This window comes from Crinia signifera, chromosome 19 (genome assembly GCF_055691185.1).
Source record: "Crinia signifera chromosome 19, ASM5569118v1, whole genome shotgun sequence".
In the NCBI taxonomy this organism is placed as follows: Eukaryota; Metazoa; Chordata; class Amphibia; order Anura; family Myobatrachidae; genus Crinia; species Crinia signifera.
Window position 1 is genome coordinate 85,395,603 of NC_139226.1, and position 27,491 is coordinate 85,423,093.

A 27,491-nucleotide genomic window follows, 5' to 3' on the forward strand; every position below is an offset into this window, starting at 1 on the left:
ACTGTGCAGAGTTTGTTTACTCTCCCTATACTTGCGTGGGTTTCCTCTGTGTACTCCGGTATCATCCCACAATCCAAAAATATACTGGTAGAATCTCCAGGTGTGTGTGTGTGTGTGTGTGTGTACACATGTGGTAGGGAATATAGATGGTAAGTTCCACTGGGGCAGGGACTGATGTGAATGTTCAAATATTCTCTCTGTAAAGCGCTGCCGAATATGTGTGTGTGTGTGTGTGTGTGTGTGTGTGTGTGTGTGCTATATAAGAAACTGTTAATAAATAAATTCTATAAATATGTTTGATACAAACTATTCTATAGACCATCTATGGTGTCCAACATTAATACTGTATTCCATACAGTATCCAGTGTATAAAAATACCAGTGTGTACATTAATGTCCAGGGTAGTTACCAGGTTCTCCTATCGCTCCCCCAGACTCTCGCTCTTTCTCCAATGTTCTGCATAGTGGGAGATTTTGGACTGCATTGGAAACCCCGCCTCTTGAAATCCTGCTTTTTGCAACTCTTCCATTAAAAAGTGTGAGATTAATGTAATCACTCTGTGACAGTAGGCGAAAACTTTTGGCATCTATAGTACTTGTGGGCTTATGCATTGCACTGACATTGACAGAAGGAGAGATTTGTAGTATTTATTAGTACACCATGGTACAGACCTAAAAGATCTTATTAGCAGTGTACAAGAAAGTGATAATTGTGTAGGCTTTTATGCAGGGAAATTTCCCCTTCCTTTGAATCCTTGTCTTCTGCCTATAGGGTGATTTCAGCACAGTCCTTTCCTCTTTGGGCGCTGGCCCACGTCAGGTGATGTCACTGTGTTTGTGACTTTGCCAGGACCCCGTGATTCAGACAGTCCATTCTTCTTCTTCATCTCCGATAAAACCGCACTGCTGTTTTCACTTAGAACACTAAAAAAGCAGTGTCTATGGGCAGTATTCAATGAAAAAGTTCTCCGTGCATGGAGAGCGTTTTATTTAGCTCTCCATGCACTCTCCGTGTTCCGGAGGGCTCGCTGCCACTCCTGCTCCCTCTATTCAATGTGGTTAAGACTCGCCGCCACTCGCGGCGAGTCTTAACCCCTGCAGGGAGCAGGGAGCTTTCAGGGAGCCGGAAGCAGCCAGAGAGATTAAAGTCTCCCTGGCTGCTCCAGAGGACTGTGGAGGGGAGGGGGGCTCTCCAGGACCCAGGCTGCACCCCCCTATAGCCAGCGGGGGACCCAGTATTCACTGCACCGTTCGTGCATAGTTACGTTCGGCTGCAGTGAATATATGAATATCTAATGAGCGGCTCGAGCGCTCGGGCCCCCTGCTGGCTGCACTGTGTAAAAAAAAAAAAAAAAAAAAAAAAAATGTAAAAAAATATTTTTTTTTAAAATTAAATATATATTCATGTGCTATAAGCACATGATTAAAAATAACATGCACCTTCACAGGAAAAAAAACCTGATTTTTTTACACCAAAATTTAAAAAACAAAACTTTACGTTCAAAAGTTCACATTCCAGCTCTCCATCAAAAGATGGAGAATTGCTACACGGAGAGAGACGGAGAAAATCACTTAAAAAGACGGAGAACATTTCACATTGAATAGGGTAGCTCGCTTTTGGAGAGCAAAATGCTCCATCCAAGGCGAACAAAGCACAAGTTCTCCACAAAACACGGAGAACTTTTCTCATTGAATACTGCCCTATGAAATCAGTGCAAACCATTATAAAGTATATACACAATAAATATGCTTAAAAGCAATATAATATATATATGTGTGTATATATATATATATATATATATATATATATATCTTTAAAAGACAGTAAACTGTAATGACCGTTAATCCACTAGATAATGATGATACAGACTACTTCTGTCTGTTGCTAGTGTAACAGTATGCTGTCTACCTCCAAAACAAATAAAAAAACCCTCCCAATTTAAAATATTTTATAGTTATTGTTAGAAAATGATATGTATAAAAATATATCCAGTACTATATTCAGGCTAAATTGCGATAGATCTAGTGCATCTCTATCATATCTTCTTCATTGTGCTCTTTTCCTAATCACTATTACTTTTAATGATATCATAGGTGTGCAAGTAGCTTAGTACGTGACTGGTCCCAGCCAGTCTCCTATAAAGAAGTTCTAAAATGTGCACTATATCTATTTATCTCTTATGTTTATACATTTGGCTGCTGTATTAGTTCATTTTTATAGCATCCATGGTAAATGCTCTGTTCTCTAAACTTCAAAAAGGCTTCCCATGCAAGATTATCTTCATATCTCTTCTCAAGGAACCCTATGCATTTATCACTATCATACAGAACTCCTTTTGATCTTCAAAGTGTAATTAGCTGATTGCATTTGATAACGTGGCTGCTGCCTGCACTCTAATTGATATTATATACACTTTTTTTCCATTAAATTTTTCTTGTCTGGATTTCCAGCAATGAGCCAACTCAAAGGGGGATATTCAATCACCGGGGAGATGCCCACCAGGCCCTATTCAATGCTGTCTTCCCCGACAGCATTGAGCAGGGTATCTCGGCAGAACGAGCCCGACATCACAAGCCGTCGGGCTCATTCTGCAGAGAACGGCCGGGAAGTGACGAGCTGCCGGCTGCAGCTCGCCTCTTCCCGGCCGCGACTTGCGGCCACGCCCCCTTCTCGCTCCCCGGCATGCGGGACATTGAATCCCGCCTGCATGTTCTCGGTCAAGCTGAACCGAGAACGGGACTGGGTCACGGTGGTCAAGCAAGCTCAACTGTAGTGACCCTCACATTGAATACCCCCTCAAAGTCTTTATGTGGTCCATAGCGCAAGCTAAATTCATAGTGGCAGCTCCAGGGGTGGGGCTGCAGCACAGTTTAAAATTAAAATATGGGAGCCACACCCTCTGCCACCAACTACCATTCCAAACTGACTCAATGGCAGTGGGTGTGGTTCCCCTATTTGAATTTTGGACTGTGCTGCAGCCCCTCCTCTGGTGCCTCCACTGGTTATAGAAGTATACAGTGCTAGGAAATTCTATTCAGTATTGCAATCTCCCCATTCCAAGTTTTCACACAATCCCACCAAACATCAGTATACTGAACTGTATGGATGTGATGGAGCAACAATTGGTCCCATAGTCATACTGATTTAAAAATAAAATATGTAGATTTCATTTTGTCTAATCACTACACAACTGAAATCGTCTGCCCCTTTTGTGGAATGATGCTGTTTGGCTTGTTTATGATCTGACTCCCACATACACCGAGACATTTGTAGACCAGTTGGATTGTAAAACATAAAAAAAAGTAAAAAAAAAAAAAATTGGGGGGAAAATCATGTTGACTTTTTCATGTGTCAACGTATAGCTTGTGTTGACCTTTTTTCAATGTCCGCCTAGTGCATGTCGATCATTTATGGTCGACCCTATTGACTGTTGACCTATTCTCCAGATCCTGGAATAAGTAGTGTTGAAAAATCTGATGGGGAATGGGAAATCACAGTATAATCTCTGGTGAAAAGGATTTCCAAGATAAAGTTGAATACTGTAAAGATGCTGGGCAATGAACAGACTTCTGCTTCCATGGAGATGAGCCCACATCAGATCTACAGGACATGACTGCAAGTTCTGTGACTTGGCAGAGGTAGAAGTGATGGTGTTTTTGTTCATAGTCCATTTTAAACCTCTGTTATCTCCTTTGCACATTTTCTTGTCTACATTTTCGTCTCGTTTGTGTCCACGGTCTCTGAAATATCTATGGCAACAAAGGCTGGGTTGTCATAGCCCCTCTTCAGTTTTACTTTAGCATCCCTTTCATTATAGAGGCAAAAGGCACAATGTGGGGTTTCCACCTCATAGGTCTTGCTAAAGTTACTGAAGTCCACTCTATATTTCCCTTCGTTGGTTTTTGACACAATCGGTGCAAATCTGTATCCCCATAGCACTTCCTCAGGGATGTAGGATGAACGGACCTGGCAAGTAGCACTTGTGGCCTCAACTGTCCCATCTAAGAAAACCACCAGTTCGAAATCATGCTGAAGCAGCGTCTCAGCCGACATCTCAAAGAAGGGACTGTTCTTATTAATTATATGATAGATTGTCAGTGGAGAAACAATAAAGAGATTCTCATTTCCTTCATCCACTAGGAATTCAATGCTTATTTGGTCCAAAATGATAGTCTCACCTTCTGGCGTTACTGTGGTCTTCAGCAACTTCCCGTAAATATGGCTGCCTATCAGCAAGGTCTTCCGTAGGTTCGCTACTCGAATCAGCAAACAAAGCTTTCCCCCTCTCTTGCTAATGACGGCATTTTTGCTGAAGGTTATGGTTTTGCCCCTTTTCTTTGGCCTTGAGATCTTGGCCAGGATAGCACCACACATGAAGGCATTGATGATAACCCCCAGAATGGATTGAATTATAAGTAGGAATATTGCTGTTCCACATTGCTCTGTAACACAGCGGAACCCATAGCCAATAGTCACTTGAGTTTCCAGAGAGAAGAGGAAGGAAGAGGTCAAACCATTGATATTTTCCACACATGGTGTGTGGTTAATAGAGGGGTTAAACTCGGGGAGGTCCTTATGCAAGTAGGCAACGGCATACCACAGCAAGCCAAACAGAAACCAGCTCCCCAGAAAAGCTGTAATGAAAACGGTCATCTTGTACCTCCATTTTAAGTCCAGAACAGTGGTCCATATATCTGACAAGAAGGCTATCCTGGATTTCTCTTCCACGTTCCCAAACTCAATGTTGCATCTTCCATCCTTGGACACCAGTCTTGCTCGTCGGCGTGGGTATTCTGGCAGTGGTATGTTGAGCTTCTTCCGTAGGTAGGATAACATTCTGGCTTGGAAACACTACCTAAAAGTGAAGGAATATAGAATATTGAATAAATATTTCAACATGGACAAAGGTGGACACAAGCAAAAGGTTGTCGTGAGTTTTATTTGCTGATCTCTGATGACTCAAAATGACCAAAAAGATCTTAACATCTATTGACCCTTTATTCCTGTCGACCATATGGTGTTTGACCTGTTGACAGGCAACCTAAATCCTGCAGATCTTCTATAGAACACCCTTCCTTGGCCTGTACCTCAAGTAGATTGACATTTTACTCTAACAGTGGGAATGTATCGAAGTTGCAATAAAAGTGATGGATGAATCCGATAAACTGAAAACTACAGCTTTTTTTATTGCTAAAAAGTGAATTATTAACCAAGTTAATGTTGCATGCTTTTTCTTGCTACTCTTTGTCGCTTAATTTTTACAGTGGAAAACTTCCGTTGTGATCTACACAGCCAGTCTGATTTTTACGTAATAAGCCTCCCAGCTTTATGGGTACAAAACTAGGACTAATCCTCACCTATATCTCAGGGAATAAACAGTGTACAGTTGTAGACCTCTATGGGCTGCATTTATCAATCAATATTTGGGGTTAGCTGCAAATATTAGGTATCTCCCAAATGCATCTGGATGGACCGCAGCAGGAATCTACAATCCCTGCTGCGATCCCTCCTGCACCACCGCCTCCGGCCGCATCCCCCCATAGGTTTCTATGGGGGATACAAAGCTGCCCTATGTATCAACATCGGGCAGCAGCTCTTCGCATCCCTGGGCTACTACCATTATGAGATGGCCTATGGGCTGCAGATCGCACTGCCGCTGGGGCATGTGCAGACCTTGCGGCTCAGCACATCGGAGGGATGGGCTCTTCTCGGAAGCCCTGTCCCTGCGCCTGGGGGGTTGATACATTCAGGTGATAGGATCACATTTTACAATGCGATCCTGGCCGGTATTATTCTGCCCAGATTGCATTGTAAATGCAATCCTTCATAAATGGGCCCCCAAGAGAGTTATCCAATTACATGAGTGAAACATCAGGAGTGAAAAACAGGTGTTTTTTTTGCAATTTTTCGCATTGTATCACAGATTATGTATTTACTTGGTATCCTACTTATCGTGAAGATTGCTTTGTCTACCTGAGGCAGTTAAAACAAAATCCCTGACTGGTCGTGACTTGTGCCGGATAGGCACCCGGTGAAGCAATTAAGTGAATACCTCACATAGGGCGGGATGTATTAATATACATCCCCGCCCTTCGCCTGACAGCCGCCGCGATGCTGCTGCATATGTACTAACATATGCGGCTAGCATCGGGTTGCGGTGACTGATACCCCCGCGATACCTGTGATGTGGTCTGTGGGGGTCTCCGTCACATCCCGGCGGCTGCCAGTGTCCCCCTGCGTCTCCTCCTCCCCCCTGCAGCCGGATGTCAGGAGATCAAAGGAGGACGGGAGGGGGGCGCGCGGGCGGCGATAGAAGACCATAGGCTTCTATAGGGTATCGCCACCCAGAGGGACCACTGCCTCCCCTGTCCGGCTCTCTGCTTGCGGTGATCACCGCCCAGGTCAGTGCGCCCCCTGCCTCCTATACGCCGCGTCCCCTGCCTGCCTCCAGGCTGCACATAAGATTTACCAAATCTTATGTGCAGCCCGTCCGACCTCCCGACCCAATGCGCACAGGACCGCGCATCTGGTTGGATGGGACGTCTGCACATACGATTTGGGCTGATTTCACTGCCCGATCCATCTGAATCGTGTGGAAACGGGCCCAAATCGCACAGTGTATGGGGGGCCTTCAGAGCCATAGTGGGAATCGAACCCATGACCTCAGTGATGTTAGGCAGTAATGCTAACCGTTGTTTCCAATTGTAAATCGCAACGGAATATGTTGTGCTATATAAGAAACTGTAAATGCATTATACCATCCGTACTAAAATTTCAATTAATCCCTCTGTATGACCTATGAGCAATGGGATCCTTTGCCTTGCATAGTTCTTTGTATTTGTTTTATCTTTGTGAACATCTGTGTGCCTTCAGATAAAGAGATAAAACAAGTAAATGATGTAGTAAAGGAATAAAATGATTAATTGTTACTGTGCTCCCTGCGCTTGTAATTGTTTTACAATGAGTGAAAGCAGTCATCCAATTATAATTCTCAGGCATTCGTCTTTGTGACCGCTACAAATAAAACCTGGCTGTAAGTCTGACGATTTGCTTATATTTCTGAATGGTTATATTCTAGATTTTCATATATATATATATATATAGCTGTACTGTAAACGGGCGTCAAAGACAGCCTCCCCCAAAAAAATGCTTTTGGCGCAGGCTGGGGTGAATCCGAAGATGTAGTCAGCTCTGAGAGACGAGCGTATGTACCACTCACACACACACACACAAGGTTAATCCAGCATATACAGATAGAGCCGGGCTCCCTCTAGCTGGCGAATCGCCAGAACGTCACCGCTGGCGATCCGCCAGCAGCCCGGCTCTCCATCTGACTGAGACGCGCGTGGACCTCGGGTGACCACCAGCAGGGACCCGGGGGAAGCCGTCGGAAGGGGACGCGTGCGCGCGTGCATCTTGTGTGCGCATGTCCCCTTTCGCAGATGCAGGTGGCGGGGGATGGCGGCTGGCGAATGGGAAATAGCGGGCCCGAAAATTACATATGTGCATATCTAATGAGTCGCTAATTAAATATGCATATATTTAATGAACTGCTCCGCTATTTCCCATTCGCGGCAGGGACCCCGCCGATGAAATGACAATCTCCTAATGGACCTTCCTCCGCGTCCTCCTCCTGAGCACGGACACGCTGCCCGGATCCCCAGTGCCCCCACTGTTTGTGCACCAGCCTCCTCCTGCATGATGCTTTCAGCAATCAGTCTGGGACCTGCCGACTAGGAGCCCTTGAATGCCCGCTGCCTACCATGCTGCCCGGATGCAAGGTACCAGCTGCAGAGGGGGGTACCAGGTACCAGGGCAGGGGGGGGAGGCGAGGGTACCATCTGGCAGGTACGGGGGGGAGGGGGGCAGGACAGGTACCAGAGGAGGGGGAAGACTAGTGTAGGATCTTAAATACAGTTTCAGAGCCATTCTCATTGCAGAAATACCGACTTTAAAAAGCAGTGTTTTAAACGTTTCAAACGGGTTGAAATACCGGTTAACTTTAACCGGTAAATCAACACTGGCGCTTTCCCACTACACGTTTAGAAATGGGAAAAAAACGGCAATTTACCGTTTAAGATCTGCAGTGAGAAAGGGGCATTATACACTATTAAGGAAAGTAAATGAATGTATCAAGTGAAAACTCTTGTTTACTGACACTTCTATACAAGATGGCAAATGCCATTCCTATGCAGAGGCTGTGTGATCACGTGCCACGGGTGATTGCAGCTCTCCAGTGCTGACTCTGTGTGTGTGTGTGTGTGTGTGTGTGTGTGTGTGTGTGTGTGTGTGTGTGTGTGTGTGTGTGGAGCAGCTGACACCAATGTACTACTCATAACTAATGCTTGTAAAGTAAGCTACTTACTCACCTCTATCTCTGGCTAATGTTAACTTATCCAATACATAAACTTTTAAAGCCACTAATTAAGAAAATCTGATTAGAAAAAAACATCCTTCTGAATCATTAATTGATTTCACAGATTATGTCTGTTGCTCTGAATCTGAAACAATACTCTGGTTATAACATTTATAAACCTCTTTATTGAAAAAGATGATCTCATGTAAAGATTTAAGAGTGACACTTAAGTGCATAGTGGTGTTATATAACGTGTTACGTGGAGTGTAAAATGTTTACAGGCTCCGCAATACTAGATTAAAGGTCAAATCCTCGCTCCGTTTGGTAACCTTAACCATTTACTGTAAAAAGCCTCAATGGATTTTTGTTACAGATTACAAAATATTGTTTATGGCAGGGCCGCCAACAGGGGGTACCTCCGGAGGGGCCCAGGCAGCTGCCCACAGACCCCGCACCCACACACAGCCTCCCCCACCCGGTGGCCATGCATGCGCAAGACACATTGCAAAAAAAAAATGGACAGAGAATAATGTCTTTCTTTGTTGGCGCACAGAGAAAAATAAGAGCATGATGTGATGTTTCATTTGGTATAATTAAAAACTGTCAAATATGTGAAATATTTGTGTGTTTTGTAACACCGCTATTTCACATATTTGACAGTTTTTAATTCTACCAAATAAAACAATATATTTTATAATACATCACATCATTCTCTTATTTTTCTCTGTGCGCCAACAAAGAAAGACTTTTTTCTCTGTCCATTTATTTCGTATTTATTAGTGTGTTTGGCTGCACCCCCCACTGAGAGTAACGGATTTGGATTGTCTCGTTTGGGGCCTATATGAGCGCTATAGCACCAGCCAGTGCAGATACATCCCCTCCCCTTTCCCCCATAATCAATACACAGTGCAGCCTGCAGAGCGCCGAGTCTAGGACACAGAGGGGCTCAGCGCTCTGCAGGATGCACTGTGCAGTGTGCGCTCCGGACCTGTCCATGGAGACTGAAGGAGCCGGAGGTCGATGCCGCGACGCGAGTGATGGTAAGTAATCGTAGGGGGAGGCTGGGTGCGTGGGCGGTGGCCGGACATATGGCGCTGTGCCCCTGGGGGCCCGGACAGTAGGTCAGTCCCGGGCCCCAACATTTCTAGTGGCGGCCCTGCAGACATAGGGCAGTACACCCCCAACATGTCCTGACCACTGGCCATAATACATCTATTACACCCTATACAGACATAGGACATTACACTACCAACATAACCTGACCACTGGCCATAATACTGTACATAAATTACACCCTATACAGATATAGTACATTACCCCCAACATGACCTGACCACTGGCCGTAAAACATATACGGCCAAATATATGGCGATGTGCCCCTGGGGGCCCGGACTGTAGGTCAGTCCCGGTCCCCAACATTTCTAGTGGCGGCCTGATTTATGGGGCTGTTATACAATGTTCTCTGGCCCGGTATGGATCATGGTAGACCTATTGATTGTCCACCTAGACACTGTCCACAATCAATTGGTCGAAAAAAGTAGAAGTGTAACAGGTTGACATAGACAACAGGTCGACACATGAAAAAGTACTTTTTCAAACTTTCGTTTTGTGCCGATGTAGACGTGGACCCCTAATTAGTTCTGCACACTTAACCGTTCCCAATCGTAGTTCAAAAGCAAAAAAATAAATTGTGAAATACTTATGTTGACCTTTTGCTTGTGTCATCCTAGTAAAAATTAAACATTTATGGTTAAATTATTGACTGTCAACATATCCTCTTGGCTGTTTTAAGAAAATAATAGGATAAATGACTAAAAATGGTAGAAGTGATCAAACAAACACTACAGGGGCAATTGTAAAAAATAAGGGGCAGTTCTTAGGATGAGTAATATCTGACCCCTTGCCTGGGAAGGACAAACAGATGAGATCAAAGTCACTGATGGTAGGATGCACAGGAGACCAGGAAAGTGCAGGGTGAGAACCAAGAGGATGGATGACCCTGCTCGTGAGTGCTAAGTTACTAACAGCCTGAAACCGGGGTATTCAAGATGCAGACCTCCAGCAGTTGTGGAATTACACATCACACAGTTTTTAGCATTTAGGTCTTGGAAAAATTTGCAAGGCATGCTGGGATGTATAGTCTTGACATCAACTGTAGGGCTGCATCCTGAACCCCAATACTGGTTTGGGGTTTCTATCTTCACTCAGAAACACTCAGTCACTTTGATTATACCATTCGTGCACAATCAGGTACAGTATATCCATAATACCTGCACTGTCGAAGATGCTTTGAGGACAGTAGTTAGGATTAATTGCTATAGTCCCAAGTCTTTTCATTTGCTTTCCCGTTATATGAAGGGAGAGGCTATTAGGGAATGCTGAAACTATGGCAAGGCATGCTATGAGGTGTAGTTTCACAACAGCTGGAGGGCCGAGGAAGGACATGCCTTCGTTGGTTCATTACCCACTGCATGAGTGTTAATGTGCAGCGGCCAGTGTTTCGGTAATGCCGCCTCGCCAGAGTGAACTTCCACCTTGATAATAGATGTGCCCCTCCAAAATCAAATGATTTCCCCAGTGTGTGCAGGCTGATCGGGGCCAAATCTGACTTTACACAACCTCCCCTAAAACGCTTTAGCAAGCCTGTGTTTCTTCTAGCACTTCCATGAAACTACTGGTTACCACCCCCCAAATGCTGGCTTCCTGTCAAACACCTTGCGAACGACTAGCAAGATTTAATCGCTGGGTGGTGATGCATGCACTGTCTATCGATAATCGTCCGCTGTGCAAAATGGCACTGCAGCAGAGCTCTGAATCGGGCTCAAAGGCTTGCTTCAGTGCTGGCCCCACTTTATCCCGCGAGCTGACGTCTGCTCATGAGACATTACAGGTGTTTCGGAACGCTCTGTTAGAAGCGAGGACAAATTATAAGGTTTTGTCTTTCAGTCTCCGAATGTATGTTGTATATGGAGACCTTGGTCCTGTGTATAGTCCTGGAGTGAAATGGATCTCCAACCAATTACCAAGCCAAAACAAAAGGTGCCTTTCTATGAGGTCACTCCTACAGTGCTACAGCCTTTGTCTTTTACAGAACATTTCTCTTGGTCTCTATAAATCTGCTTCAGAATGTTGATGCTGTATTGAGCGTTAATCCAGTTATTTTGCAGCAAAACAACTTATTATCCAGCGATTTTTGCATCTATGGAACTTTCTGAAAGACACATTTCCCCCCCCCCCCCCTCCCAAATAAAATGTGAACAATGCTGCAAAAAACTACAGAGAGGTTGCAGAACGAGGACATAATATTCTTTGTAGCCTCCTTGAAGTGGCCGCAGTCTGGCGGATTATTACTGAATGGGGACTTCTTAACAAACTTTTGTATCTGGCAATAACGTCTGCTACTACTGGTTACATCCAATGGTTAGAAAATATAACTAGACACTTATGTAACTGTACATCTTAAATAGAAGACTATTATTTATTCACAGTTTCTTATATAGCGCAGCAGATTCCGTTGCGCTTTACAATAGTAGACAGTGATAATACAAACTGGGTAACAACAGACAGACTTGGAGGTAAGAGAGCCCTGCTGCAAGCTTACAATCTATTACAGGAGGAGAGTATACCTGTGTGATGGAATCTGGCACACCTTTCTCATGGTGATGCTGAAACTCTCCCCATACTGCAGTGACTGTCTAACCAGTACTAGTAAGGACTCTCATACCTTGTGAGCCAGTGAGTGCAGATCTTTGTGCCTTCTCTCATCTGTTTTATTCCAGGTGTGAAACTATTGTGGTTTTGTGGCAGGAGCTTTATATACAGGTGTTGGCATCCCTGATTACATGCTGGCCCGTGCTTAATGTGACTGGCTGTACTTGGAGAGGGTGGAGGGGAAGGGGTGTAATAAATGTAATGGCTTTTAATTTAACCATTTCATGGTTGCAGCTCCACAAGTTCCTTATACATCGTTACTCACAAGCCAGTATCTGTGGATCTATGTATGAGAGTGTGTTCTGTGGTATCCTGTGCCAGACCTATTACCTGGGTCCCATATACAGTATGGCTGTACAGGGGGTGTTTATGTGGGGGATGGGTTTTTGGCTTGCCCCCTATTACATTGCAGTTGTTTGACAATCTAATATAAATACATTTTATAAAGTTCAACTAAATCGATTGTTTCACAGTTAAGTCAAGTAGCCTATAGTATGTAAGCAACTGTCGCTTATATAGGCTACCTAGAAGAACTCAGGGGCAGATGTATTAACCCTGGAGAAGAGATAAAGTGGAAGGTGATTGGCTCCTAACTGTCATTTTCAAACACAGCCTGCAACTTTACATTAAGGAGATGATTGGCTTCCACTTTATTACTTCACCAAGCGTAATAAATCTGTCCCTCAATATGCTGTTTTTCTTTCATTTTTTTAGGGCCTGTGCGATTAATGATAGTGCTGCCAAGTATTGCAGTCTGGTGCCAATATTAACCCTTTGAGTACCAACATCTCTGTGAGAGCTGTGCAAAATATCCACTAAATATGCCAGCGTCGCTCATATTCGTTATATAAATAATACTAAGAAAAAACTATATTTCCTATATAAGGTAACATTACCTTTATGGTGAATAGAGATGTTTGCTTGGCAATTTTCACACCTATTTCGACAAATTCACTTGGCACACAAAGGGTTAATACTGGGATTTAGGATCCTGGGACTCCATGAATAAATCGACTTCTAACCCCTTTGTCAAGGAGGTGGACGGGCTGGAAAGGGTCCACATGGTCAAAAGTTCGACATAAGTTTTTAAATTTTTTGTTGGGGTCTGTTGATATCGAAACCATGTACCGCGTCCCCTCGCTGCGTTCACCGTGCTCGGGCACTATTATAATCTAACTCCATGCCCACTTGGATGGTAAAGTATGATGTAGAAAAAAGGGACTGTTATCGGGAGCGCACAAATAGAAATTAAAACCTGGCTTTTCATTTATTAATATATTAAGACTCCCTTCTAATGTATATTGGGAGGTAACGTGAATTAACAGAGATTAAAATCATACATACTGTATAAAACACACATAGATACACAGAATGAATAAAAGAAGTTTTAGCAAGAAAAAGTTTTTGTGATATTTACTTCAGCAAACTGAATGAATGCTAAATACTACAGTTTGCACATGTATTGAACATATTTATGTATTAAAATTGATATTGTGCAGTCAGTAGAGGGCAGCCGAAACAGTATAGCCCCGGCTGCTGAAGGAAATATTACAAAAACATATTTATTTGCTAAAGAATTTGGCTAGGCTGGGCTCACCTTGTCTGTTTGACAGATAACAGTGAGGTTCCACCTAGAACTATATTAATCGCATCACAACCTACTGGTAACGAATAATAATTTAAAGCTGATTATTTTGTTCAGCAGAAGGTAACAAGGTCCCACCACGTATTACTCCTGCTGAATATATTAACGTATTAAAATCTATATGGTATATTTATTGCAGGATAATGGATGGAATGGAAAACATACTCAACTGTTTGTTATTGATTGCCAATAAGCGTATTATAATCTGCTGACAACCCTCTACTACAGAATAAGATCTCAAAGGGGACGCTACAATAGTATCCAGGTACCCCATAGAATAAATACTCTGTGGGATAACTAGGAATTAACATCAACTAAATAATAATCCCTCATTCACAGTAATCCTATGCTGAATTAACAAGACATTTTAAAGTGAACATTTGTGTAATTTGAACACACTTTTCATTCTTTCTTCAGTCTATAAGAAGCACAATCTTTATGTGTATATATGTGATTTCAATCTCTATTATTTCACTGTTACTGTACCTCCCAAAATACATTATAAGAGAGTCTTAATATATTAATAAATAAATTAAAAGCTAAATTTTAATTTTCTATTTGTGCGCTCCCAATAAAAGTCCATACACACTGGGCGATTTTGCCCAGCTTGTATGGATAGCGATGATCGTTTTCATCGCTGGGGGAAAAGCCGCTCAGTACATACACACCGAGTCGCTTTCCCCCTGCCCGGTGCCATCAGTGGGGAGCGGATGGCTTTGCATAGTGCAGCGCTATGGAAAGCCGCCCTCAAAGCCGCTCATCTGCTGGTATTACCAGCAGATGAGCGGCTTTCCCGGCGATGATGTGGGAGCGTGCTCACCGCTCATTGCCGGTGCATACACACTGGGCAGCTTTGAGCTGAAAGCTGCTCAAACAGGCTGTTTTGAGAGACTTTCAGCTCAGTCGCCCAGTGTGTGTGGGCCTTAACAGTCCTTTTTTTTGGTACTCTTTACCTAGAAGGGCGTCCACGATTTTGATCTTGGGCATTGTAAGGGAAAAAAATTGCATCGGTCGCATCTCATGCGACCAAAAAATCGCATGCAATGCGACCGACGCGATTACCGCGATTTCCCATAGGGAACAATGTTAAATGTCCCAATTGACCCGATTTTCCATAGGGAACAATGTTAAATGGCCCACAAAGGCCAAATAGGCACCCTGAAGTGTGAAATGGCCCCCCCAATTGTTAACGCCACCCCACGATCAACGTCAACCCGAAGCGTGGCGAGCGCAGCGAGCCCGTGAGGGGCGGCGGTACGCGTCCTCCGACCTTTTCATACCCCCACTATCCACGGCGGCGTGGAGTTGAGAATAGAAAGTGTGGCGAGCGCAGCGAGCCACCGAGCCCGAAGCATGGCGAGCGCACGCGGACACCTTCACAGGTATACGCGTCCCCTCGCGGGCTTCACAGGTGTCCGCGTCCCCTCGCGGGGCTCGCCACGCTTCGGGCTCGGTGGCTCGCTCGCCACACTTTCTATTCTCAACTCCACGCTGACGTGGATAGTGGCAGAGGCGTAACTCTGGGAGGCAATGGAGTCATCTGCCGCCGGGCTCCTGCTCCCAAGGGGGCACCTCTCCTCCCCTGCAAATTTAAATCAGTTAATTGAAAGCCTTAAATATCACTTCTGTGGCTGACTTCCCCTCCTAGTAGGACCATAAACATCACACTCTCTTTATTTTAAACATAACATACATACATACTTACACACATGCATACATATATTTATATAAGGTGCTGTGTGTGTGTGTGTGTGTGCTCCGGGCAACTGGGGCAAACTTACGCCACTGGATAGTGGGGGTATGAAAAGGTCGTAGGACGCGTACCGCCGCCCCTCGCGGGCTCGCTGCGCTCGCCACGCTTCGGGTTGACGTTGATCGTGGGGTGGCGTTAACAATTGGGGGGGCCATTTCACACTTCAGGGTGACTATTTGGCCTCTGTGGGCCTTTTAACATTGTTCCCTATGGAAAATCGGGTCAATTGGGACATTTAACATTGTTCCCTATGGGAAATCGCGGTAATCGCGTCGGTCGCATCGCATGCGATTTTTTTGGTACATGCGATGGGCGCCCTTCTAGGTAAAGAGTACCCCTTTTTTTTCTCTTTTTGTACATCATGTTAAGCCCTGACTGTTGGGAACTGCACCCCCACTGCTGATTAACGAAATCTGGGGATCTACATATATTTTTCTTAATATTAGAAAAGGATATCTGGTGTGCAGGTATACCCCAAGCTCCTGAGAGGAGCAACCTTTTCCTGACATGGCAAAATATGAACAAGGTGGTGTTAAATAAAATAAAATAAATTGTGAATAACTCGTGCCGACCTTTTGACCATGTCACCCTCTTTCATCTTTTGACTGTCATACATTGCAGATTACATATATAAATGTATTTTTATATGGGGTTTATTTTTTACCAAGAAAATGTATTTCCTATTTAGGTTTTTTTTTTTGGGATAGCGCATTGGAATACTTGTATGATTATTTTAGCTTTTCCTGTTACACCAGTATTTGCGGACTCTTGCGGGTCTCTGCGTCACCTGCCCATTTCTTAGTGACGTGTGAAGGATAGGAGGGGTATGATAGTGCAATTTCTTGAATATGATTGGTTGCCATGAGCAACATCTCCACATCTATAAATCCGTGTATAAAAATACCTCTGCGTGTGCGGCCACCTTTGCAAGAAAAAGGTCAGTATGATTAGGTTTATGTTTGGATGAATGAAGACCCTGTGATTGGCTCATGTCGTAATATGGAGGAGGCACTGTGCAGTCAAAAATTCAGTTAGTAATCTTCTGATGTTGCCAATCATATCTATGCTGTTTATTAGAAATCCTTGGTTTTCAAGTGGAAGAACAGTGGAGCATTTCCTATTTGTTTCTGTGTTCCAAATATAAAACCTCTGCGCTTTGTAATGCTGATTTATAAAACAATTTCATATCATGAACTGTCCTGAGCATTACTCTGTCCTATTGTCCATTTAGAACAGGAAATGTCAAACAATGGATAGCAGAGCTCTCAGTGTGATGTATCGCCATCTATTGTTCCCTAATTACTTGTAAAGGGGTGCATAGACTTATTGCATTCATGGATAAATAGAAACCCATCTAGACAGACATTTGGGTGGAAATGATCTTTAAACTTAATTTCCAAGTAGAGCAATGCTCCAGAAGAGGTCTTGTGGATGCTGCATATACAGTAGTACAGGCATAGGGGCTGACTGATGTTAGGTGTCTGACAACTCTTCTATTGGGGCAGTACGGATGGTGTAATGGTTAGCATTACTGCCTCACAGTGCTGTGGTTATGGGCTCGATACCCACCATGGCCCTAACTTGTATATTCTCCCTGTGCTTTTGTTGGTTACCTCCGGGTGCTCTGGTTTCCTACCATAATTAAAAAATATACTGGTAGGCTAATTGACTCCCAACAAATTAACCCCAGAATGTCTGTGTGTGCGTGTACATGTGGTAGGGAATATACTGACGAATTCACTGACGAAGCGACAGCGAAACAGCCGTCTGAACCCTTGTCAATCAGCTACCGCATTGAGCGGTATACATCAGTTGCGCTCCATACATGTGCTAGGTAACCGGCTATCACCCCTCTCCCTGTACGGGACAGTGAACTCCGTGTCATCTAGCTACCGCCCTGAGCGACACACATCAACTGCGCTCCACACTAGTGAGAAGGAACCAGCAATTATTCCTCTCCCCGAGCTTGATAGAGACGGGCTAATCCTCAGCCCACGTGTGCGCTTCCTAGAGCTGCAGGGTAACCGCACACGGATCCCGGCTTATTACAGAGATCCACAGGGGAAATTTCTTCTGGACAGCCGCGAATGAACAGTTAACTGTCCCCCCGACACCCGCCTCATATAAATATGCAATAAAAGCACAGGTGGATCCCCCTGCAAGCAGCAGCAGTAGCAGCGGTTTAAAGGAGATTTTCCTCTCTTTGCTCTCTTTTCTTTTCTGATAACTTTTAGAATTGTTTAATATGTTTACTGAGCCCAAATCTACTAATCAACCAAATATCAATACACTGTAGCACAAGAAGGCATCCTTTTGTTTAGATTCACCAAAGTTCTAAAGGTGTGATGCTCCGGTATCCTTAAATAAGGAAGGGGCCCAAAGATCAGGGCCGGTGCAAGGCACCGGAGCACCCCAGGCGAGTCGGGGTGGGGGCGCCCCGGTGCCAGGGGGGGTTGTGGTGGTACCTGTCGTTCGGCGCTGTCTATTTAAATCTGGCGGCGGAGGCAGCGGGGGTCCCTGCAGTCCATTAAAAATCACGAGCGCTATCCGCTGGGCTATGCGGAAGCGCTTCTAGTGTGAAAACACTGGCAGCACGCTGATTGGCTGAGATCAGCGTGCGCCGTGCTGCCAGAGTTTTCACACTAGAAGCGCTTCCGCATAGCCCGGCGGATAGCGCTCGTGATTTTTAATGGACTGCAGGGACCCCCGCTGCCTCCGCCGCCAGATTTAAATAGACAGCGCCGTAGGACAGGTACCCGGGCGGCACAAAATGCCGCCCTCCAGTGGCCGGCGCCCTAGGCAAATGCCTAGATTTGCCTAGTGGTGGCGCCGGCCCTGCCAAAGATTAATAGCCACATACGGCACTGATGTTGATCTCATTATATTTATTGTTTGTCATTTCTCTGGGATACTTAATGTGTCAACAGGAAGACCGCTTTTGCATAATAGAGGATTATATATTGACAGGTTGTTGCATCTATAGATATCCAGCCTCTTCTATCTATGACCTAAATCTGGCTTCCTGGTATCAGGGATACCTTTCCCTCTAGTGTCAGGTGTTTGGGGTTATACAGAATAACAGTCCCTTATACTTTGAAACACTTTGTCATACGAGCATTGTCTAGTTATTTGAAACAAATGCTATGGTTGTGGTGACTAAACACTGGCAACCAAAGGACATTGGTGAGACATTAGACTGACAAATTGTACTGTAACATAACCACTAACTCCTGATATATGTGCAATTGTTGTTTGCAGCATCACAGTGTAATATCAGTAACTACAAGACTACATAGTAACAGGATACTGTGCTGGCGAACAGCAGTGCAACATTGTTCTTAAAATCTTTGTTTTGTGTTACTATTCATAGTAACTTAGCAATTCTTTGGTTTGGATGTTACCATTTGTAGTATCTCAGTAATTCGATGCAACAATAACAAGTGGGACCACACCACATTTGAAGCATATTTAATAATTTCTTATAAGGTATATTTTCGCTAGCTTGCGATCAAGCACATGTAGCTAAATCATACAAAAGTACAGCAGCTACTAAATACACATTTACAGTAACAGCGACTGTTACAATTTTTTCTTTTTTGTCCTGTCCAGTAGAGAAAATCTCTCTTGACAGGAGTTACATGTTGTGTGTAGGTATGTAATACTGTTAAAAAATTTCTTTGGGTAAATAGCTTTTTCTGAAACCCCAAAGCGATTACACAGACAGTAACTGTAACCATTACATAGAAATTCTTTTCCTCTTTTTTGTCTAGGAGATAGAGTCTCTCTGACATGTGCTATATGTTTTATGTTTGTATGTAAAATTGTACTTGTCCTTATGGTTGACTCGCAATATTTTAATTAATATCCAAATAAAAGTTAATTTTTAACTATACTTAACTAAACCAAGTTGTGCCCCTAAAAAAGAGAGAGTTCTTCTTCTTTTCTTCTTCGTTTTAGGGTGAGTGTTCTGTAATGCATCATTACACAATCCTGCTCACCTTGCAGCAGGTACGTGCCCCTGAGTCTGGGAGGTCTGCAACCTAATTTTTACTCCAACACATTCTGTATGAGTCAGCAGCTATACTTGCAGGAATGCTTAAAAGGGTTTAAGAATGGTGGCACATTGCTTGGCCTGACCAATTTGCTTCTATTGTTTTTCAGCCATATTTACATATTCGGGCAGAGCTTCTCCTACATCATTTGGCCAGTCCCAATGAACAGGTCTGATTGGCTACTAAGATCACTGGAGGCGTGTTTACTTACTTGTGCGTTGGGCTATCCCATCCATTCTTGTTACTAAGGACAATATTCTATCTTTCCAAGCTACAGTATTTATTTTATTTGGGGCAATGGAATCCATCATCACTTTTGTTATATGCCAATCCATGAATAAACTCTGAAACACTGTATAATCTAAAACAATGGAAATATCGTTTATTGGGGTTGGGATCGTTTAGTCGACCATAACTAGGTCGACATGGGTCAATGTCGACATGAATCTAGGTCGACATGACATTAGGTCAACACTGGCGATAGGTCGACAGTCAAAATGTTGACATGGGGTTTTTCACAGTTTTTTTTTTTTTTTTACCCCGAATATCAACACAGTCGACATGGACACAGTTTGAAGTGCAACACATCTCCACGCATCGCTCTCAATGCTTCGGGTGCGGTGCCTCGCTATGCTATCCACACTATTTTATTCTCCCACCACGCCCTAGTGGATAGTAAGGCATGAAATACCATATGTCGGCTCAAATACAGTGGAAAACCCCATGTTGACCTTTTGACTGTCGACCTAGCCCATGTCGACCTAACGCTAGTGTCGACCTAATGTCATGTCTACCTTGTCCCATGTTGACTTTGACCCATGTCGACCTTGCTGCATGTCAACCTAGCAGTGTCGACCTAGTTACTGTAGACCTAATGACCGCATCCCGTTCATTGGTGCACATAAATGCTTGTGAAAGTTCTACAACATATCCTCAATGTTTTCAGTTATCGGACACAGATCTATCCTCTAGCACGTCAATCAGATTTGAAATTCGGTCTTTGCAGAGATGCCGCAGTAATGGCTGAATTCAACATGTATCACCATTCTGAGAGTTCACAGTGGACTGCGACGAGAAAGCCGCCACCCAGTCTAAAAGAAAAAACTCTGTGCAGAATTGCGACCGGATCACTGCCATTCATTCGCAAATCCATTTGTAGTTCCTGTAACATTAAAGAGACTTTGCCGTCTGTGCAATTGTGAGTAGGTCTGAGGCTTCCACTAACCTGAGACTGAGACAGGGTTGAAGCGGTCAGCGCTGGCATCACAGACCCTCTTTATAAACGCCTGGGCACGATTGTGATTTTTTTTTCACAGACGATGACAGGTTTCAACCCAGAAATATCAGTTTCCTGCCAGTCATATTCCGACTGCATTGCGTTTGTTTATGATCCATTTGTGTTTTAATTCGCTATTTTCCCTTGTACAGATCAGCCCCCTAAGCACAGATAAGCTTTTCTCTGTCTGAGCCGAATACCTATTAAATGAATGGAGCACTCCCTTCCTATACTATTCTAGTTCTAGATTGATACAAAGCAATTAGCTATATTCTGGTTTTAACCAGTGTCTGGACCTACAGTTCAGTGTACCCACTATGTGCTACAGCACCATCCTAAGCCCCATACACACGAGGCGATTTCAGCATGAATCGGGGGGGATATGGTAACTGAGCAACCACATCCCCGTGCGTTCTCCCGCAACCAGCCCTGAAGTGATCGTTGGTTGCATGCGCAGCGGCTTACTCTGTGGCTTCCCGGTGACCAGCGGCTTCTCCCTGCAGAGTGTCTCATTTTCATTAGCGACCATCGTGGTCGCTGATGAAACCGGGACACTCAGCAATTTGGACGCTGGGCGATCTATATCGGTCGGAGATCAATTGCTCCGTATGTACGGCTTAGCTTCGAGGTTGATTAATCTGCTTTCTTAAACATTTGTAGACCCCTTCTCAGGTCCTACCCCTGTATAGCGTATGCAGAAATCCTATTAACCCACTGGTAAGATACCACCCTCTAATGTCTGCATGCCACCTATTACAAACATGATGTCCATTACAAGGATTTATTTACTAAGAAGGGAGTTCTATTGAAGACGGGATGTTGCTATGTGTAACCAATCAGATTCCAGCTATTATCTTCTAGAAGATGCTAATTAAATAAGCAGATTCTGATTGGTTGCTATGTACAACATTCCATCTTCAGTAGAACTCCCACCTTGGTAAATAAATTCCACAGTGTAAAAGCCTACATTGTCCAAGCACAACATTTCATTACACAGAATAGAACCGTTACATTGAATATAGCTGTGGCAACATTATGATTGCATATGATGATATCAATTATGATGATATGATTGTAAATAATGGTAAATGTACATATCCAGACCACATATAGCTCAAATTCACGTTTCTATAATAATGTAGATGTAATTACTGCACCACTAGTCTTGTGCAACTCTCTTGTGTTCCTGTGTATCTCTACCCATCGTCATTTCATGTGAAATCCTGTCCTCTCCTCTGCCAACCACTCTAATAGAAATCAGCCTGTTGGCGTAAGAACAATAGACAGTGTGATATAAACCGTTGCATTATAAACAAAATAAACCTTTCTTTATCCTCCTGCTGATATATTCTATCTGTTTCTATGTCTTAACATTTCTTCACAACCATTTAATCATGAATGTCAGTGTTTTACCACCCTACGGGTTACAAAACATTTATTTATACATCCTGCACTAAAAACCCAATTCATGTACTGTACTGTATGAACGTCCCTGTTTTCTAAACAACACAATGGGCCATCAATGCGGCCGGCGAGGGGATAAAACAGCAGGGATCGGCAAAAAACAATCGATCCTCGCCGTTTAACCCCTGCGCCGGTTGCTCACCCTATTCTACGATCTGGGGATTCCCCCAAACAGCGAGGTTCGCAGCTAATGCAGGGAGCCTGCTGCACTTAGCCTCGAGCCTCGCTGTTTTGGCTGCCACCCTTTCCCCCTCGCTACATAAACCTAGCGAGGGGGGAATGGTGTATGCAGTTGGATACTGACCCTGCGATCTATGACAGCCAGCAGTCAGCACTGTCAGCATTTTTCCGATCTGTCACAGCTCACAAAAATCATTGAATATACCCCATTGTGTCAGTCCTATTTATTTATTACCAGTTTCCAGTCTCATATAGAACACACACGCCGCAGCCCTTTACAGAAATATTTGAATATTCACATCAGTTCCTGTCCCAGTGGAGCTTACAGTCTATGTTCCCTACCACAAGTTGTTAGTGTTGTGAATGCAATATTAGAAAACCCAATATAATGTTGTTGCTGTACATGGGTGTCTGCTCGAAACTCTGGGTCCCAGGACTGACAGAATAAGCAGGACCCCCTTCTTGAACCTTCATGTGTCTGGTGAAACCTCTGCTGGCAAATATAATAGCCTCCGGGTTCAGCGGATGTGCGGGCCTAACTCCGAGGTTTTTTTAAAGGTGCAGTCATTTACAAGGCAAAACCATGCATTGTAAGTGACTGCCCCTTAAAAAAAAAAAAAAAAAACTCAGCATACTGCATGGCCACCAAATTCGGAGGCTATTACATTGATGGCTGGTGGTGTCAGTAGCAATGGTCACACTTTTTTCTAGCTCTACATTATTTCAAGGGAATAATTCGCTTCGGGTTGACGTTGATCGTGGGGTGGCGTTAACTATTTTTGGGGGGCCATTTCACTGGTCAGGGGTTTTTTTTGGTCTCTCTGGCCCATTTAAGATTGTTCCCTATGTTGATTTGGGTAAATTGAGGCATTTTACATTGTTCCCAGGGGCGTAACTACCATAGGTGCAGGGGGTGCAGCTGCTATGGGGCCCAGAGCTGAAGGGGCCCATCTTTGCTGTCAAACTAATATGTTTTGCATACATTTATCACCATCAGTTGCTAAATAGGGGGCCCTTACAAACTTTTGCTATGGGGCCTAAGAATATCTAGTTACGCCTCTGATTGTTCCCTATGGGAAATCGCGGGAAGTCGGTACCATCTTATGCTTTTTTTTGGCCGCATGCGATGCGACCGACGCGATTTTGACTTTTTCAATGCATTTCAATGCCCGCGATTGTGGCCGTGCTAGGAAACAAGTACCTTTTCTTTTTATATTGACATGAAGTGCCCACACTTGAGGTATATGTATGCATGCAGCAACACTGCAATACATACATTACACTACTAAACACTGATACCCCTTTCACATCGCACTTTTAAAACGGTATATTGCAGTTTTTTTTTCCATTTTAAAACGTTTAAGGCTGCAATGTGAAAGTGCCAGAGTTGATTTACCGGTTAAAGTTAACCGGTATTTCTACACGTTTTAAAGCCTTTTTTTGGCAGTTTGAACAGCTCTATTTCAATGGCTTGAAACGTGTCCCTTGGGGGTTAAACGGGTTGAATGTTTGAATGGTATTAAATGATTTTTAAAACGGTTTTCACCTGCAATGTGAAAGGTCTCAAGGCTCAGACCCGTTTTAAAGTCCCATTTAAGAATACTGTGTCATTACCCATTTCTGCAATTTGAAAGAAGTATAACCAAGGGAAATATAAGGGGCCTAGCACCACATGGCACTACATTGGGACAAACCATTCATAATATAACCTGTCTTTTAAAAAGTCTGGCCCAATGTTGAGCAGCTCTGGACTTATACTGTATAAATTAAAATAGATTTTCCTATGTTCAGTTTAAGCCTTGCTCCCAAATTGCACGGTTTACAAAGAGAACATCTAAGAACATTAAATCCCTGCAATGAGTAGATGATACATTTGCTTAGTTTGGTCTTGTGCTTCATATTTGCCTAGTCAGTGGTGTATCAGGAAGCGGCCCATACATCAGCTATAATAAGAACAGTGGGTGGTATGGACCACCGGATCTGTACAGTAGATGAGGATGGCCAGGACTGCTCTGTGTATCCTGGTTTCCATTGGCTGCCTAGTTGAAGATCTGGATCTGGTCCACATAACGTAGCACAGAAGAAATGTTATTATGAGAGAATAAACAATTATGTTTGTCCTCTTTAGAAAGGCGATGGTGCGTGGTCATGGGTGTGCTGCCTTTGCGTGAGCTCGTCCATGTCATTTCCATCACCTATCAATACTGCTAGGCGTCAGGGGTTTATAACCTTCACTGTGTGAGCAGGTAACACCTACTCTGATCCCTGGAGATTTGGATGTGATACAAATGCTAATCTCTTCACAGTTCCAACAATAACCTTTTAATTTCCCCTTATCAGCTGTGCTTTAAATACAAGGAACAATGCGATCAGAGTATGCGAGAGGCAGTTGGTTGGAAGCCCTTGAATTTTTGTTCTGGGACCCAGATATTTCTAGTTAGACCTCTGCAGCCAGCAGTCTCTTTTAGACTTATATACACTCATTGGATAGCAATGAGGTGTAAGTATGAGGAGAAATTTACTGGGTTCCAAGCCTTTGATTGCAAAAGCAGCCTCGATAGGGATCTGTAGAGTACCCCCCAGGCATTGGCCATTTACACATGCTCAGTCATTAGAACATGCATGTGCAGTAGCACAGCTGGGTCCTGACTCTAGGTATAGAGGTAGTTCTTTCTCTAGCAGGGACGGTTTATTACCACAGTCCCATTTTTTTAAATATATATATATATATTATATCACACACCAGCAATCGCTTATTTCTTATTGCTGCAACTCCTGATGATTAATAAATATGCGCTAAGCATTCATGCATAGTGTGTCTGCTTTTCTGTGGGAAAGTCATAAGGAATCCAGTAAGCAACTAATTCTATAGGCTAAAACAAAGCTGTAGCCAATAGTGCTGGGCATGCAATCTTACTGCCTGAAGGTATCTCACTATTATCGTGAGATCTCCTGCACAGCCCCGGAGCCAGCAGCAGGGACATCACTGTCCATACTGTAGGGATTGGGCATCGCCACCCTGGAGCTGTGGAAATTGATAAGGCGTCTAATGCATTATTGAGATGAACCTTTTCTTTCAACTTAAACCTTGATTACCCCTATAAGTAAATCACACGGACACATGACCTGAAATAACTCACACGGACACGTGACCTGAAATAACGACACGGACAACCACTGCATAAGTTTAAAAGGTCAAGGGTATTTATTGTGGTATGACCCTATTGAAAGGGATGGCCTAGAGAGCGCTTGGAGACCAGCCAGTCATAAAACGTTAGCAATGGCGGCGACTACAACGCCCCAACTTGTAACCAGGGCGAGGAACCGCCCCCATTGAATTCAAAGCCAGCCTGCGCTGTGACTGTCTTGCCGCCCCTCCTAGGGCATGATGAGGACAGTTCTAAAAGTGTCCTGCGTCCCCCCTCGGGGGCAGAACTCACCAGCCTTCCTGGCAGAGGGTGGCAATACCTCACAGTGACCACCTGTACTTCAAACTGGACTGCTGATCGAGAGCGCCCTCCAGCCAATTATTATTTAAATTGATGAGAGCCAAATTTAGGTGACGGCCGTAAGGCCATGTGGTAGGTTAGCACAAGGGAGGGAGGGTGGGAATCCAGACTCAAGAGGAAGATGGATCACCTGACTACCTCTTATATACCTCCACCTAAGCTACCACCCCTTCTACACCTGATTGGCTACCCCATCTACACTGCACCTCTATGGGTAAGTGACACTCTGATTTCTATCTTTGTCATACCATCCCAAACTGCACAGACTCTTATATTCCCTCATGCCTAGGCAGCCCTCGCTCTCTCTAACTGCAGAATGGTAAGCGCTGCGGAAGGTTCATACATTTGAGCTGCACATAGGCGCGCTATTTGTTAGATAGCATCGCCGATAGGGGCGCATTTGTTGACAGATGTTCTATCAAAATTAAAATTTCTGGTGGTAGTGACTGTTGAGGGGGAGAGTTTGAACTAATGTGGTGTCACCACAAAAAAACACAACTGTGACTACACAACATTTTAGTGTCTGCAATTTTTGCACATTTTTGACAAGCTCCTAAAAGGTATGGCTTCCTGGAACTTGGCCCCAATAGCTACTGTATGTAACCAGCAAGCTACACTACACACCATTTTTCTGGAGACTGTTCTGTTCCGTGTTACATGCGCTGTCTGGAAACTGGGGCTCGGAACATCCTCGGAATGTGATTGCATGCACAAACAGGCAACTGTCGGAGCCCCTCGTCCTTCATGAGATTATTGGTAAATTCCGGTGATGGTTAATTTCTTAATGCCACAATAAGCATAAGAAATGAGAAGTATCGGCACCAACTGACAAACATTTTTAAATATGCCCATTAATGCAGGATTGCCTTATGGAGGCTGGCCGTACACCCTTAAAGATCTCCATACCCTTGGAGAAGTCACACGCAATACCCCCTCAGGTGCCCAAGACCTCCCGAGGCAGCAGATAACGCATGCCGTCTTTTGCATGTGACATATCACATGCAATCCCAGCCAAGCCTGCCTCAGCTTGGAAGCAATCCTAGAGATTGTTAGTGCAGCAGCTGCGACTCGGAGGCTCCGGTGCAATTGAATCAGACATGCTGTCATCCTGCAGTTTGGGCTCTTTTCCTGAGATTTTTGTCACAATCGTAGGAAAATAGCCCGAATTGCAGGTGAATTGCATAGTGTATGGGGGCTCTTAACTGCAAACTAATGCAGGCAACATTTTTGGTGTACCACTAGTGACAAAGGGTTATACTGTAGTGTGTGGTGATCCCCTAGTCAGTGTGTATTGACAAATGTACAAGGCCAGATGGAAGGCTTATGTATGCATAGTTTCCTCTGAATAAAGGAGATTTTTTTCCCACGTATCCGATGTCTGGTGCTGTAACAGAGTAAATATTGACTGCATTTGGCGATTCAGAGTGATTACTTCCAAACCACATGCTGCAACTCACAGTTATGATTAGAACGATAGTCCCTTGTTACCCCAGCCTGGAACTCATTCTCAACACCATGAGTGTTTAGAACAGGCAAGTCCAATGT

The 27,491-nt window shown here is 44.0% G+C and overlaps 2 protein-coding genes across 10 annotated transcripts in view; one reads left to right on the forward strand and one right to left on the reverse strand.

The window, feature by feature from the left end:
* The window catches only part of KCNJ5 (potassium inwardly rectifying channel subfamily J member 5), a 104,885-nt gene that overhangs the window by 30,626 nt on the left and 46,768 nt on the right, over positions 1 to 27,491 (forward strand). The gene's annotated exons all lie outside the window — the stretch shown is intronic.
* On the reverse strand, positions 3,709 to 4,836 carry KCNJ1 (potassium inwardly rectifying channel subfamily J member 1). The gene has a single exon (XM_083161743.1). It carries the CDS (start codon positions 4,834 to 4,836, stop codon positions 3,709 to 3,711), a length of 1,128 nt encoding a protein of 375 aa, XP_083017869.1.